Raw genomic sequence first — 16,299 nt, 5'->3', positions numbered from 1 at the left:
GCAACATTCAAAGGCCATCTAGCAAAGTCCATGGATGGACAAAGATTAGAGGGCAATGGGTAAACACAGGAAGATGGGCAACACAATCATGATAGATAAGTTAGACTGAAGGGCCTGTTAATGTGCTGTATGAATCTATAACTCTAAGAGGACACAAAGATTAAAAGATTGCGTCTAACTAATGCCATCCAAGCATTATCCTCTAACTACTTGTGGTTTACTGGGACTGCTGACGTGGCTAGTCGCATTGCAGATTCACAGCCATTAAATGAGTAATAATGCCTGTACATGTGATCTCAGTACCCAGTCACAAGGCACACAATGTACAGAAATACTATGTTTATGTACTTGTTAACAAAATTATAAAGAATATGCACGTGCTAATTGCTGAATATGCATTCATTCTTTGCTTACTGATGGGTAAGAAGTTTGTGGAACAGTATTGTGTTAGTTTTGATTGAACAGCGAAATTAGGCTGAAATGGTATGAGTGAGATCCCAAAGTGGTTATTTTTGCTGGGTATCCCCTAAATTCTACATTTTATCAGTACCCTTCCTGCAGACACAATTCTCCATTTTCAGTATGACCACTTTATTCTGTATGTCTTGTACCTAATAAAGTGGACATTGAGTGCATGTTTGAGGTCTTCTGCTGCTGTAGCCCATCCACTTCATGGTTCATTCAGAGATGTTATTCTGCACATCACTGTTGTAACTCATGGTTACTTAAGTTACCGTCACCTTCCTGTCAGCTTGAATCACTCTGGTCATCCTCCTCTGACCTCTCTCATTAAGAGTGGTGAATCTCTGGAATTCGTTGCTACAGGTGCCCATGGAGGCCAAGTCATTGGGTATACTTAAGGCGGAGGTTGATAGATTCTTGCTTAGTCAGGGCATATAGGGATACGGGGAGAAGGCAGAAGACTGGGGCTGAGAGGGAAAATGGATCAGTTATGATGAAATGGCAGAGCAGACTCAATGGGCCAAATGGCCTAATTCCACCCTTATATCAAGTGGTCATTAACAAAGTGTTTTCACCCACAGAACTGCAACTCACTGGAGTTCACACCATTCTGTGTAAACTCTAGACACTGTTGGGTATGAAAGTCCCAGGAAATCAGCCCTGTCTGAGATACATAAACCACCCTGTCTGGCACCAACAATCTCATTCCACAGTCGAAGTCACTTAAATCACATTTCTTCCCCATTCCAATGCTTGGTCTGAACAACAAATGAATCTCTTGATTATGTCCGCGTGGTTTTATGCATTGAGTTGCTGACACATGATTGATTAAATATTTGTATTTGCATTTGGTATACCTAATAAAGTGGCCACTGAGTGTAACTCCAGATGATACTCCGCACACGTACAATGAGCCAAATGATACCATTTTATAGCAATGAACATTCATAGAAAATGGTCAGACCATTAAACATTCTCGTTTCAACTCAATGAGGAACACTCAGACTAAGAGTGGTCCATTAGTCCTTCAGGTTTGGGGGGTCAGCTCAGGTCTGACAACCCTGACTGGTCAAACAAAAAAAAACAGCAATGAAGAATCCTTCTTTATCTTTGCGCAGCAGTATGGACAGACAAAGATGGAGGACCTTCATCGCTGTCCTAAACACCAGCGCCACCACGGGCAGTAAGTAAATTAAAAAATTACAATACAGAACAAAGTGTAAAAGCTACTGAAAGAGCGCAGTGCAGGTAATCGATAAAATGAAAGACCATACTGAGGTAGATCCTGAGGACAAGGGTCCATCTCGTCGTTCAATAATCTGATAAAAATGGAATGGAAGCCATCCTTGAGCCTGGTGGGGCATGCTTTCAGGCTCTTGTATCTTGTAACATCAGAACAGCAAGTTGCTGGTGTCCACTCTCGTTGTTGCAGAAGCGACCTCTCTCTCCCTTGTTGGAGAGAGAGAGAGTCTGTCTGGGATACCGAAGTGCTGGTTTGTGAACTCCGGATCAATGGACTCATTTGTGCTTCTGCTGCTGCTCACATGGTAGGAACAGGTGAGGGTGGGAGGGGGTGGGTGGGGGTAGGGTCAGTGCTTCCGCTGAGATGGGGGTCTCGATGCCTTTTGCTGCCGCTTGAACGAAGGGAGGAAAAGGGGTCTTTGGGGCTTCAATGTTTCTGTCGTTCTATGGACTTCCTTTGTATTTGTGGATGTCCGTGAAGTGAATGAATTTCAGGTTGTATACTCTGATATTAAATGTACTTTGAACTTTGAATCTTTTGCCCTTTGGGAGGGGAAAGAAGAGAGGATGTCCAGGGTGCATAGGGTCTTTGATTACGCTGGCTGCATTACTCTGGCAGTGGTAAGTGTAGACAGAGTCCATGGAGGGGAGGCAGGCTTCCGTGAAAGAAACTCTCTCCTCTGGTCACATTCACAGCAGATGCCATACCAAGCCAGACAGAATGCTTTCTATGGGGCATCGATAAAAACTGGTAAGAATCAACAGGGACAGACAAATTTCTTTAGCTTCCTGAGGAGGTCGAGGGGTTGTTAGAGATAGTGGAGGAATGGTGGGCTGAGGAGAAACAAGTGTGATTAAGTGCCTCCTAACATCATTCTTGAACAGAGGTGAAGGCAAGTGCAGGTATTGGGAGTCTGCAACAAAAAAGAAACTGATTGCTAGAAGTACTCAGCATGACAGGCAGCATCCGTGGAGGCAACAGGGTCAGAAATGTCGATTTACAACTTTTGCCAAAAGATGTGGCTTGACCCGAAGAGTTCTTTTGGCATTCTGTTTTTTTTTAATCATCCCCGAATGGTCTGGCTCTAATTCAAAGCTTTTGGCTCCCTCTTCCAGAAGATAGTTTAGCTCTTATCTAATTTATAACTTGTTTTAGTCATCTCAAGCATGCTGATTATATCAACCTTCATCTTTTGTGCTCATGGAATCCAAGCGTAGATATGCAACCCATTCACATTATTTAGCCCTTTGAGAACATTAAAGCACAGTGTTGAGTTCAACGCTGAGGGAGAGTGCAGAGCACACCAGGAGGCCAGCATGCAGGATACTCAACTGAACTTTATTAATAACCCTGCTTGTACAGTATATGAACTCTTCCCATGTGAGAGCAGCTAGTGGCATAGGACTAACATTATTAACCAACACTCAGGCCCTTCAGCCCATGATGTCATACTGACCTTTTAATCTACTCTAAGATCAATCTAACCCTTTCCTCCTATATACTCCTCCATTTTTATCATTCATATTAATATTTAAGAGTTTCTCAAATGTCCCTTATGCATTTGCCTCTATCACCATCCCTGGCAGGGTGTTCAACATACCCATCACTCTCTGCACAAAAAACCTACATCTGACATACCCCACTATACTTTCCTCCAAATAACTTAAAGTTATGCCATCAGCCTCCAACCTGATGGCATGAACATTGACTTCTCAAACTTCCGCTAATGCCCCACCTCCCCCTCATACCCCATCCGTTATTTATATACACACATTCTTTTTCTCTCTCTCCTTTTTCTCCCTCTGTCCCTCTCACTATACCCCTTGCCCATCCTCTGGGTCTTTCCCCCCCTCCCCCTTTTCCTTCTCCCTGGGCCTCCTGTCCCATGATCCTCTCATATCCCCTTTTGCCAATCACCTGTCCAGCTCTTGGCTCCATCCCTCCCCCTCCTGTCTTCTCCTATCATTTTGGATCTCCCCCTCCCCGTCCCACTTTCAAATCTCTTACTAGCTCTTCCTTCAGTTAGTCCTGACGAAGGGTCTCGGCCTGAAACATCGACTGTACCTCTTCCTAGAGATGCTGCCTGGCCTGCTGCATTCACCAGCAACTTTGATGTGTGTTGCTTAAAGTTACGCCTCCTCATATTAGCCATTTCCACCCTGAGTAAAAGTTCCTGGCTGTCTACTCAATCTATGCCTCATCTTGTGCACTGCTATCATGTCACCTCTCATTCTTCTTTATTCCAAAGCCTGAGCTTGTTCAACGTATTCTCATAAGACATTAACTGTTATAATTCTGGTAAATCTGCATCTGTTTCAAAGCTAGCATTTCCTTCTAGGGGTGTGGTGCCCGGAACTGAGCAGTTCCGACACAGTGCACACCTGAGCTTCATTCTACTTCCAAGTAACTTCACTTTATGTCAACAGTAATGAGCTCATTGAATTCTGTTTTGTACTTGTCCACACATTTCTTCCATGGTAAATTACTGAGAACTGAAAGTAATTTTCAATCTTAGCTCAGCTGAGGGAATGCATATTATGGAGAAAAAAAAACCCTGAACAGCTTATGCAGAAGATGGGAAGATTGGCACCAGAGTGTGGCAACTCATTGCAAGCTGTCCTTTGCAGATCTGCCAGTTTCTTCTACTATAATTGCTCTATTCTTCCAAATCTAAATTCTATACCTTTAAAACATACATTTTATTCTGCATTCTGTTATTGTTTGTAGCTTGTAACAACTCAATGAACTGTCATAATAAATTGATCTCTATGGATGATATGCAAGACAAATTTTTCACTGTAAGCAACAGGAATTCTGCAGATGCTGGAAATTCAAGCAACACACATCAAAGTTGCTGGTGAATGCAGCAGGCCAGGCAGCATCTCTAGGAAGTGGTACAGTCGACGTTTCAGGCCGAAACCCTTCGTCAGGACTAACTGAAGGAAGAGTTAGGAAGAGATTTGAAAGTGGGAGATTTGAAAGAAGAGTTTTTCACTGTACTGTGATATATTAAGTCAGAGCCCTACAGCACAGAAACAGGCCCTTTGCCCATCTAGTCCACGCTGAACCATTCATCTGCCTGGTTCCATCGAACTGCACCTGGAACAATGCCCTCCATACCCCTCCCATCCTCGTACTTATCCAAATTTCTCTGAATTGCTGAAATTAAACCTTCACCCACCTCCAGCAGCTTGCTCCACACTCTCACTGGCCCACTGAGTGAAGGCACTTCAGGTTCCCCTTAAATATTTCAACTTTCATCCTTAACCTTTGACCTCCAGTCTCACCAACCTCAATGGGAAAAATGTAACAATAATAAGCGATTTACCAATTTAGTTTATTAGGATGAGGGAGGAGGTTAGTTTTTGTTCTGCATTCTGTTATTGTTTGTAGCTTGTAACAACTCAATGAACTGTCATAATAAATTGATCTCTATGGATGATATGCAAGACAAATTTTTCACTGTAAGCAACAGGAATTCTGCAGATGCTTGCAACAAGTTTTTGCTTGCAACAACACACACAAGATGCTGAAAGAACTCAGTGGGTCAGGCCACACCTACAGAAGGAGGCAAACCGTTGACATTTCGGGTCAGACCTTCCACTGGGACTGGAAAAGAAGGGGTCATAGGTCAGAATAAAGAGCTGGGAGGCAAAGGGTTGAAGGAGAGGAATCTGAGGAGCATGTTGGTGGAAGGTTCTCGTACCTTTGTGAGATGCTTCTCCTGTTTCTGTACAGGCAAGGGCAGAATGGCAGCCAGCTCCCGCAGTGAATCCACATTGCTGCGATACTGCTCCCTGGGAAGAGAGCACATAAATGTGTTGCTGAGAGGACGTCTGATTAGCTGCTAGAAGTAAACTGGATGGGCGGTTAAACAGAAAAGGTATCAGAAAGCAAGATGACGAAAGCAGAGATGGAGAAAATAATAATGTAGGGAGAGAAGGGAGACAAAAAGAAAGTGAACACCGTAAGCGAGTGAAAAGTCACAGAAAAAAGGAAGATATTAGGGGAGGGAAGGAGGGAGAAAGGGTGAGAAGGAGAGGGAAGAGGGGAGAGGGAAGAGGAGAGAGGGAGAAGGAGAGGGAGAGAGGGAGAAGAAAGCAAAAGGATGTCCATTTGGAACAGAGGTGAGGAGGAATTTCTTTAGCTACAGGGTGCTGAAATTTGTGGAATCCATTCAGACAGATGGCAGTGGAGGTCAAGTCATTGGGAATATTTGTAGCAGAGGTTGTTAGAAAATATAGAATAGCAGATTGCAGGCACACCTTTAGTCTACTCTGTGATTAATCTAACCCTTCCCTCCTATGTCTTATGGTCTGAAAGAAAATGCACCAATTTACTTCATCTTGTGTGTGACGGGAGGACTGACATAAGAAGGGCACACAGGAAACCCATGGGGCAGAGTAGTATACAGCAGCATAGCGGTTAGCACCATGCTATTACAGCTCAGGGCATCTTGGAGTTCAGAGTTCAATTCCGGCACCATTCTGTAAGGAGTCTCCGTGCGTTGCCCCTGTGGAATGTGGGTTTTCTCCGGGTGCTCCAGTTTCCTCCCACTGTTCAAAGACCTACCAGGTAGGTTAACTGTCATTATAACGTCTCGTGATTAGGCTAGGGTTAATCAGGGTTGTCAGGGGTGGCTAGGGCAGCGTGGCTCGAAGAGACAGAAGGGCCCAATCTGCACTGTATTAGGAGCTGCTGGTGAGAATCCGTGCTGGGAGCATATACGAGAAATTCACAGGGTGCAACATTTATGGTAACTTGGGATGAAACTACATGTTGGCAAAAACTTTGACCTCCACTAAGGAGGGAAGGGTGCTTTAAAAAAAATCCAGTTTGAAAAAAACAAGTTCCATTCCACATTCCCAAAAATAAGCTCCATTGAAACGCTCTGTTAGTTCTTGTCACCCATTAGAGTAGATTCTCTCTGAGACCTCGGAGCACCATCTGCTGGCCTGCTGTGGTGGCAATCATATTCCAATGTCAGGACATGCCCTCTTCTCATACATATATATGAGAAGATATATATATATATATATATATATATATATATATATATATACACATACATACATACACGCCTCAAAACATCAAATTTCACAACATACAGTACTGTGCAATACTCTTTTATATACATAGCTAGGGTGCCTAAGACTCTTGCACTGTACCATATTTGTCAATGTGGAGCGGAGAGAAAGTTTATTAATCCAGCAGGAGCCAAGGATGCTGGGAATGGCAAGGGTGAAGCACCGCAGGGGATGTGGGACAGGCGGCACAGAAGGAGTGCTGGGGGGAGGGGGGTGGTACAGGTGCAGACACACCCAGCCCTGAGATACCAGGGAAGGTAATTTGATTCTAAACAATTGGTCTATTGATCATTACAGAATGTCTCTCTGATGCTTCCCGCTCCCTCCCCTCTCCATTCGCCTTTTCCCAACCACGATTCCCCTCACCCTGCCCCCTTCCCACTCTCAGTCCATAATAGAGACGCACATCAGAAACAGGTTTATCATCACTCACATAAATGTCATGAAATTTGTTTTGTTTTGTGGTAGCAGTATAGTGCAACACATAAAATTACTACAGCACTGTGCAAAAGTCTTAGGCACACTAGCTATTTATAATGTGCCCAAGACTTTTGCACAGTATTATATGTCAGTAATCAATCTTGATTCTGGATTCTGCTATCAGAAATGAACACAATTTACATTTATAGAGCGAATACAGTATCATGAAAAATATACTAAATGATCCCAAACCGGTCTATACTAGCTTTATTTTATTTCAACCTTTTTACATATCTTTTTGTTTATTTCTAACCTTTCACATTCTCCAATTTCCTTGTGCAAGGAAGTTCTCTGTGTCATAAGATTTACCAGTGATAGTTTCACATTAATAGATCCCTACGTTTTGACTCTTCCAGAATTTGAAATGCCTCCCAGTACTAAAACTGTTCCTTTGAAATAGGTGCTGCAGTGATTGAGAAAAACAATTCCATTTCATGATACATGCCTCTGAACTTATTATCACAACAAATTGCTGTGTAAATTTGGACATTATGTCCAATGAAGCAAATTTAGCAACAATATGAAATATCCAGACTCTGCAGTGGAATGAACCTTATCACATGGTAAATTCTATTTCCCAACCCAGGTATGAAGACAGTCCAACAGTCAATGTGAAACATGTTCATGGCTGGGATTGAGATTCATTTATTCATCAAAACATACAGTGTTGTCTGGGGGCAGCCCGTACATTTCCCCCACACATTCCAGCACCAACATACAGTACTGTGCAAAAGTCTTGGGCACATATATATAACTAGTGTGCCTAATACTTTTGCACAGCACTGTAGTAATTTTATGTATTGCACTGTACTGCTGCTGCAAAAAAAATTTCATGACAGATGTGAGTGATGATAAACCTGATTCTGATCTGGGTCTCTATTATGGACCACGAGTGAGAAGGGGGCAGGGAGAGGGGAATCATGGTTGGAAAAAGGGGGAGAGGGAAGGCAACAGAAAGCACCAGACAGACATTCTGTAATGATCAATAAACCAGTTGGTTGGAATCAAATGACCTTGCCTGGTGTCTCAGGGCTGGGTGTGTTTGCATTTGTGCCAACCCCCACCCCGGCACCCCTGTGCCACCTGTCGCACACCCCTCCTGCTGTGCACCACCCTTGCCATTCCCAAAATCCTTTGCTCTAGCCAGATTTACAAACTTGGTCTCCACTCCACGTTGATAAATGCAGCACTGTGCCAGGATCTTAGGCGCGCTAGCCAAATATTTGTGCCTATTACTCTTACACAGTGCCGTAGCATGCTCACAAATGTTCAGCCGAACAATACAAGTAACAAAACAAACGCCTTACTTCCCTCCCATCCACCCACCCATGCACACACAGAGTCCTCTAACCCCAGGATCAGCTACTTTCAGACTTGCAGACTTCAGCTATCAGGCCTTGACCCCAGGATTTCCAATTGACCTCCGGGCTTCAGTCTCTGGACTCACCGATGCCGAGACCTTGAACGTTAGTTCTTGAACTTCAGTTTTGCTAACTCGCGTACCTAGGAGGTCAACAGCTTTCATGCCTCCTGCCCGCACGGAGCACCATTCCCAGAACCGAGCGATGACTCACTGACTTGGGCGGGAGGGGCACCAGCCCTCGTCCTTGCTGGTCTGCCAGTCTGCCATCTGACTACAGATGTCCTTCGTTGCACATCCACATTGCTGGCCTTCAAACCCGGGCCGTGGACTGGTGACACAGACTTCACCCTGCACATTCCTGTCTCTAAACCCTAACCTGATCCCTAACTCCCCTCTCTGTCCCCCAGTTTCAGGCAGTACGAATTGGGCCAGATAATTCACACACAGCAAAGTGCCATCAACTGTGGCATGATAAATGACCAATTAGTCTATTTTATGCTGGTCAAAGGATATTGAGGGGAACAACTTTGTTCTTCATCTGGGTCATCCTATGCAATATTTTACACCTACCAGAAAAGCAGAGGCAGTCTAATTCCTCCTCTGAAGCTCAGTACCTTGACTGTGCAGCTCTCTCTCAAAATGTCAAAGGGAATCTATCAACCCAGGATTACATGGCAAAATTTTGTGGAACCTGGACCTATGATAATGATTGTGACACCACAGATTGATAATATTCATTTATAATCTAAATTTAAGATCATAAGATATAGAAGCAGAATTAGTCAATTTGGCTCATCCTGTCTGCTCTACCATTTCAACATGGCTGATCCAATTTCCCTCTCAGCCCCAGTCTCCTGCTTTCTCCCCATGCCTTCATACCCCGACTAATCAAGAATCTATCAACCTCTGCCTTAAATGTACCCAATGGCCTGATCTCCATAGCCACCTGTGGCAACGAATTCCACAGATTCACCACTCTCTGGCTAAAGAAATTCCTCCCCATCTCCATTCAAAAAGGGTGGCCCTTCTATTCTGAGACTATGCCTTCTGGTCTTAGATTCTCCCACCACAGGAAACATCCCCTCCATATCCATTCTATCAAGGCCCTTCACCATTCTATAGGTTTCAAGGAGGTCACTCCTCATTCTTCTGATTTCCAGTGAGCACAGGCCCAGAGCTATCAAACGCTCTTCATATGACAAGCAATTCAATCCTGGAATCTTTTTTGTTTAGTTCCACATTGAATTACGGACCCTCCCCAGTTTACAATGCCCGAGTTATGTATAACCCATACATAGGACTGAGTGTTTGGGGATCAGTGGAATGATTTGCTTGAATTCATATAACTTAGGTTTACAATATTAATCTGGGCACATTATTTTAATGGACTCAACAACTGCAGCAGTTAAAGGTGAACCCGTCTTTCTACAAATACTTGCACACCCAGAAATACCATTTAATGCTGACATCTCTGCATTCTAACAAAAGGCAGCAACAGCTTCCTAAATGACATCACTGCACAAATCAGCGAGATATCCACGGGACCCCTGTTGCCATAATGACCTGACATTGCAGTTTAAATGTGGTCTTTGTTCCACTACCTTTGTAAACATGTTTGTTTTAAAATTGGTACAATTTTGTTTTCCACTTGACTCACTTTCAAGGACTCTATAAAGCATGTTCTCAGTACTATTTATTTGTTATTATTTTTTCTATTTGCATAGTTTGTCTTCTTTTGCACAATTGAATTTTTGTCATACATTTTGTGCCGTTGTGCCATTTTTCACTGATTCTATTGTATTTCTTTGTTCTACTGTGAATGCCTGCCAGAAAATGAATCGCAGGGTAATATACAGTGACATATACATACTTTGGTAATAAATATACATTAAACTTCAGTAAACAACTGACAACATCCTCTCCATGTCCACTCTACCCAGGCCTTTCCGTATCTGGTAGATTTCCATGAACTTCCCCGCCTCATTCTTTTGAACTCCATTGAGTACAAGTCCAGACACATTAAGCACCCCTCATGCCGCGGGATTGCCTGATGCTGCAGTCCAGGTGAGAAGACACTGGAGGAGGTGTAGCGTGGCGTCTGTGCTTGGTTGGGAGCTGGGTACTGCCCTCCAGTGTTTGATTGGTGGAATGACAGGCTAGATTGCCGCAAACTGTACCATTAATTTGCTGGACATGTCACTCAGGGAACTGAACTATATATGTGCTTTTTTTTTGCATGACTATGTTTTTTTTTTGGTCACTATTTTGAATGTGCTGTGCATGTTTTGTCTTCGGATCATTTCCTGACCGGTATTTCTTCCGATTGCAAGAGAAGGAATTTGATGAATGCTTAGACACTAGCAATGTGCCAGAGGTCTATGAGTGGAGTGGCAGAGAGCAGGAGTGAGTGACATTGTTATTACAAAGAAAAAACTGCTAGGCAAACTCAAAAGTTCTAAGGTGGATAAGAGACCTGAAACAGATGGACTACGTCCCAGAGTCCTAAGAGAAGTTGCTGAGGAGATAACGAATGCATTGGTCATGATCTTTCAAGAATCACTTGATTCTGGCATGTTCCGGAGGACTGGAAAATTGCAAATGTTACTCCATTCTTTAAAAAGGGAGGAAAGCAAAGGAATAAGGATAAGACAAACGGAAATTATAGGCCAGTTAGCCTAACCTCAGTGGTTGGAAAGTGTTGGAGTCTATTATTAAGGATGAGGTTTCAGGGCACTTGGAAACTAATGATACAATAAGTCAAAGTCAGCATGGTTTCTGTAAAGGGAAATCTTGCCTGGCAAATCTTTTAAGAGTTTTTCGGGGAAGTAACAAGCTGCGTGGGCAAAAGAGCGGCAGTGGATGTCATTTACTTGGATTTTCAGAAGGCATTTGATAAGGTGCCACCATGATAAAAGGCGTTACAGGAAAGATACTGGCATGGATAGAGGAATGGCTGACAGTTAGGAGGCGGCCAGTGGGAATCAAGAGGGCCTTTTTTGGTTGGCTGCCAGTGACTACCGATGTTCCTCAAGGGTCAGTATTGGCACTACTACTTTCCACATTGTTTCTCAATGATTTCGATAACAGAATTGATGGCTTTGTGGAAAAGTTTGCAGATAATACGAAGATAGGTGAAGGGGTAGATTGTGCTGAGAAAGCAATGCGATTGCAGCAGGACATAGATAAATTGGAAGAATGGGCAAAAAAAGTGGCAGATGGATTACAGTGTTGGGAAATGTATGATAATGGATGTTGGTAAAATGAACAATAGTGCAGACTGTTATCTAAATGGGGAAAAGATTCAAACATCAGAGGTGCAGACTCTCAGAAGGTTAATTTACAGGTTGAGTCTGAGGTAAAGAAGGAAAAAGCAATGCTGGCATTTATTTCAAGGGGATTAGAATATAAAAGCAAGGAGATAATGCTGAGCCTTTATAGGACACTAGTCAGACCGCACTTGGAGTATTGTCAACAGTTTTGGGCCCTGTATCTTAGAAAGGATTGGACAGAGTCCAGAGGAGGTTCTCGAGGATTATTCCAGGAATTAAAGGGTTAACATACAAGGAGCGTTTGGCATCTTTGGGCATGTATTCACTTGAATTTAGAAGAATGCGGGGGAACCTCATTGAAACATACCAAATATTGAAAGTACTAGATGAGGCGGATGTGGAGAGGATGTTTCCTGTGGTGGAGGTATCCAGAACTAGATGGCATAGCCTCAAAATTGAGGGTCGACCTTTTAGAACAAGGGTAAGGAGGAATTTTTTTAGCCAGAGATTGGTAAATCTGAGGAATGTTCCGCCATAGAGTGTGGCGGAGGCCAAGTTTGTGGGTATATTTAAGGCAGAAGTTGATTGTTTCCTGATCGGTCAGGGCATCAAGGCAGGTGTATGGGGTTAAGTGGGATCCTGGATCAGCCATGATGGAATGGCGGAACAGGCTTGATGGGCTGAATGGTCTAATTTTGCTCCTGTGTCGTATGGTCTTGATGGAGTTCCTGAGGTCCCGAGAGCGATGGTGCAAAGCTCTCTGAAGCTTAGCTCCTAGTAGGGTCACCTATGACAGTACAATCAAGGGAGCGGTTCCAGACAAAGGGAAATCCAACCAAGACCTCAATGGTGGAGCTAGCGGAAGATGGTGACACACCACAATGGCAGTGAAGACGGAGAAAAGCTGCAAGAGCGTAGGGTTCCCAGTTGTCTTGCAGTCCCAATCTGTCAAGGACTGTGTGGTGGTTCCCCATGCATCAGCTTTCTCACATTAAACAAGTCAAGGCAAGTGAAGTTTATTGTCATTTAACTACATACATATATACAATGTATATAACCATATAATGTATAGAAACGAGACAACGTTTCTTCAAAGCAGGGTGCAAAGCACAGTAGTACACATAACACACAATAATTTATGGATAAAATCTACAGATGAATCACATATAAATAATAAACTAAAGTGCATTAGCATTAAATATTATAACAAAGTCACATACAAGTGTTCTCTATTAATAGAATCAACATTAACATCCCGGATTAAGTCCCTCTACAGCCACCTGAGGACTCCTCCTTAGGACAGGTATTCCCAACTTTTTTATGCCACGGACCCCTACCATTAACCGAGCTGCCCGTGGACCCCAGGTTGGGAACCCCTGCCTTAGGAGAACATCACACTCAACTTGACTGATTGCAAGGAGAATTTACACACAGTTAATCTCTCAACAAGTTTCAGCCGAAGTATTTTACCTTTGCTTTCGACGATGTTGCAGAGGAGACAGTTTAATTTTCTGGCTTTCTGGAGTCAGATGTTCTTTATAATTCAGAGACAGAATATCTCTCCTTGATGGAACCTCTACATCCTGTTCAAAACTCCAGTCCTGCAATAAATTAGAAAGTAAAATAGTTCTTCAGAAGGAACAATAATAAAAATGGTAATCACAGAACTACCCCATGAGAAGCCTCTTCAGAGTAGGATACAGATAAATGATATTCCTGCCAAACACCGTACAGCTTAGAAGTCCTCCAAGTGAGATTCTATGACAATAGGTAAAAGACAAAGATACAGTGGACAGCCAGTATCATTTTCCCAAGGCACCTCATTAGAGAAGGGACGTGGAAGCTTCAGGGAGGGTGCACAGGAGATTTGAGTCTTGAGATCATCCATCTCCTATCCCATATTAGGGATCTATCTTTCAAAGGTCCTGTTGAAAGGCATCCAGCCTTAAAGCAGAAGTCAGTTCTATTATTTGAATCCAATTATGTGGCAGGAAGGTGCAAAAGGACACTTACCTCCACTTCATGTTTAACTTGGATTAAGGAAGACATTATTCTCAAAAGCATTCCTTTCTTTCTCTCTCATTCATGATCCTGGAAACATAAAACAAAGTTTATCCCTCCATAGCATGTGTATTGTACTTTCCATTCTATTTATCAACATGCCACTGTTTCTAATTTTTTTTTGAGTCAAATCCTCAGAATTAGAAGTGACCATTCAGCCCTTCGAGCCTGCTCTGCTATCCAGTTATGGTACTTACACTTTCCAAAGCTGTGAGAAAATGCTCTCTACTCCCTGGATGAATACAGGGCAGTGATATTCCAAAGGTCAATACCATTCTGTAAAATCTAAGCCACTTGATTGGTATCACATTCACTTCCTTCACCACCAGTGTATCTTCACCCCAGTAACATACCAATGTGTTGCAAGAGTACTTCTCAAGTCCACAACTTCTACTACAAAGTAGTTCAAATGTAACAGGTGCACTCACCTGACTTTACCTATCATACCTTCCCCTGACTTCACTTATCACACCTTCCCCCTCACCTGGCTTCACCTGTCATAACTTATCCCTCACCTGACTTCACCTATCATGTCTTCCTCCTCACCTGGCTTTACCTATCACATCTTCCTCCTCACCTTGCTTCACCTATCACACCATCTGATTGTTTCAATTAGGTCACCCCTCATTCTTTTAAATTCCAGAGCCTAATGCCATCAATCACTCTTCATATGGCTGAGTTTCACGGCAGTTTTTCTGAGTTGAGGAGCGACCACTCAGTAGTTCAAGCTCAAGGGATGTGTGCGGCCATTCTTTTGAGTGAGCCAGAGTTCAGAGTGGCTTTGGCTCATCAGGCTTAGCCAACATTAGGTTTGGGTGAGAAAGATTGTCTAGTAAGTTACCCTCTCTCTCTCTGTTCTTAATTGTTCATTCCTCATCCATCAGGCCATAAGACATAGGAGCAGAATTAGGCCATTCAGCCCATCGAGTCTGCTCCACCATTTCATCATGGCTGATCGCAGATCCCATTCAACCCCATACGCCTGCCCTCTAACCATATCCTCTGATGCCCCGACTAATCAGGAATCTATCAACTTCCCAAACACGAGGAAATCTGCAGATGCTGCAAATTCAAGCAACACACACAAAATGCTGGTGGAATGCCACAGGCCAGGCAGCATCCAGAGGAAGAAGCACAGTCGACACTTCAGGCCCAGACCTTTCGTCAGGAGTTATCTATCAACTTCCGCCTTAAATATCCCCATGGATTTGGCCGCCGCCATAGTCTGTGGCGGAGTATTCCACAGTCACCACTCTTTGGCTAAAAAAAATCTCCTTACTTCTGTTCTAAAAGGTTGCCCTTCAATTTTGAGGCTGTGCCCTGTAGTTCTGGATACCCCAACCACAGGAAGCACCCTCTCCACCTCCACCTTATCTAGTCCTTTCAACATTCGGTAGGTTTCAATAAGATCCACACCCCCGCCCCGTGTTCTTCCAAATTTCAGTGAGTACAGGCCTAAAGCTGCCAAATGCTCCTCATGTTAATCCCTTCATTTCTAGAATCACCCTTGTAAACTTCCTCTGGACTCTCTCCAATGACAATACATCCTTTCCGAGATATGGGGCCCAAACTGTTGACAATACTCCAAGTGCAGCCTGACTAGTGTCTTACAAAATTTCAGCATTATCTCCTTGCTTTTATATTCTACTCTCCTTGAAATAAATGCCAACATTGTATTCACCTTCTTTACCCATGACCCGACTTGTAGATTAACCTACTGGGAGTCTTGCACAAGGACTCCCAACTCCCTCTGCACCTCTGATGTTTCAACCTTCTCCCCATTGAGATAACAGTCCGCACTATTGTTCCTTTTACCAAAATCCATTATCATGCATTTCCCAACACTGTATTCCATCTGCCACTTTTTTTGTCCATTCTTCCAATTTGTCTAAGTCCTACTGCAATCGCATTGCTTTCTCAGCTCTACCTACCCCTCCACCTATCTTCACATCATCTGCAAATTTTACCACAAAGCCATCAATTCCACTATCTAAATCACTGACCATGTGAAGAGTAGTGGTCCCAATACTGACCCCTGAGGAACACCACTAGTCACTGGCAGCCAACCAGAAAAGGCCCCCTTTATTCCCACTTGCTGCCTCCTGCCTGTCAGCCATTCCTCTATCCATGCCAGTAGATTTCCTGTAACACCAGAGGATTTTATCTTGTTAAACAGCCTCGTGAGGCACCTTATCAAATGCCTTCTGAAAGTCTAAGCGACTGATGACCACTGCCTCTCCTTTGTCCACTCTGCTTGTTAATTCCTCAGAGAATTCTAACAAGATTTGTCAGTTATTAGTGAATAGTATAGTGAGAATGGGTCCAAAAGCAGTG

General features: G+C 43.4%; 1 protein-coding gene across 1 annotated transcript in view; it reads right to left on the bottom strand.

The window, feature by feature from the left end:
- The window catches only part of LOC134353215 (meiosis initiator protein-like), a 99,045-nt gene extending 85,048 nt beyond the window's left edge, over nt 1-13,997 (bottom strand). The window contains exons 1-3 of the mRNA XM_063061236.1: nt 13,918-13,997; nt 13,375-13,505; nt 5,412-5,502 (exon numbers count right to left, since the gene is read on the bottom strand). Of these exons, the coding sequence (XP_062917306.1) occupies nt 5,412-5,502; nt 13,375-13,505; nt 13,918-13,968 (273 nt within the window). The 5' untranslated portion in view covers nt 13,969-13,997. The remainder of the gene's footprint in view (nt 1-5,411; nt 5,503-13,374; nt 13,506-13,917) is intronic.
- Between the last annotated feature and the right edge of the window lie 2,302 nt (nt 13,998-16,299).

This window comes from Mobula hypostoma, chromosome 10 (genome assembly GCF_963921235.1).
Source record: "Mobula hypostoma chromosome 10, sMobHyp1.1, whole genome shotgun sequence".
NCBI classification, from domain to species: domain Eukaryota; kingdom Metazoa; phylum Chordata; class Chondrichthyes; order Myliobatiformes; family Myliobatidae; genus Mobula; species Mobula hypostoma.
The sequence above is the reverse complement of the archived record's forward strand: the minus strand, read 5'-3'. Positions and strand labels throughout refer to the sequence as shown.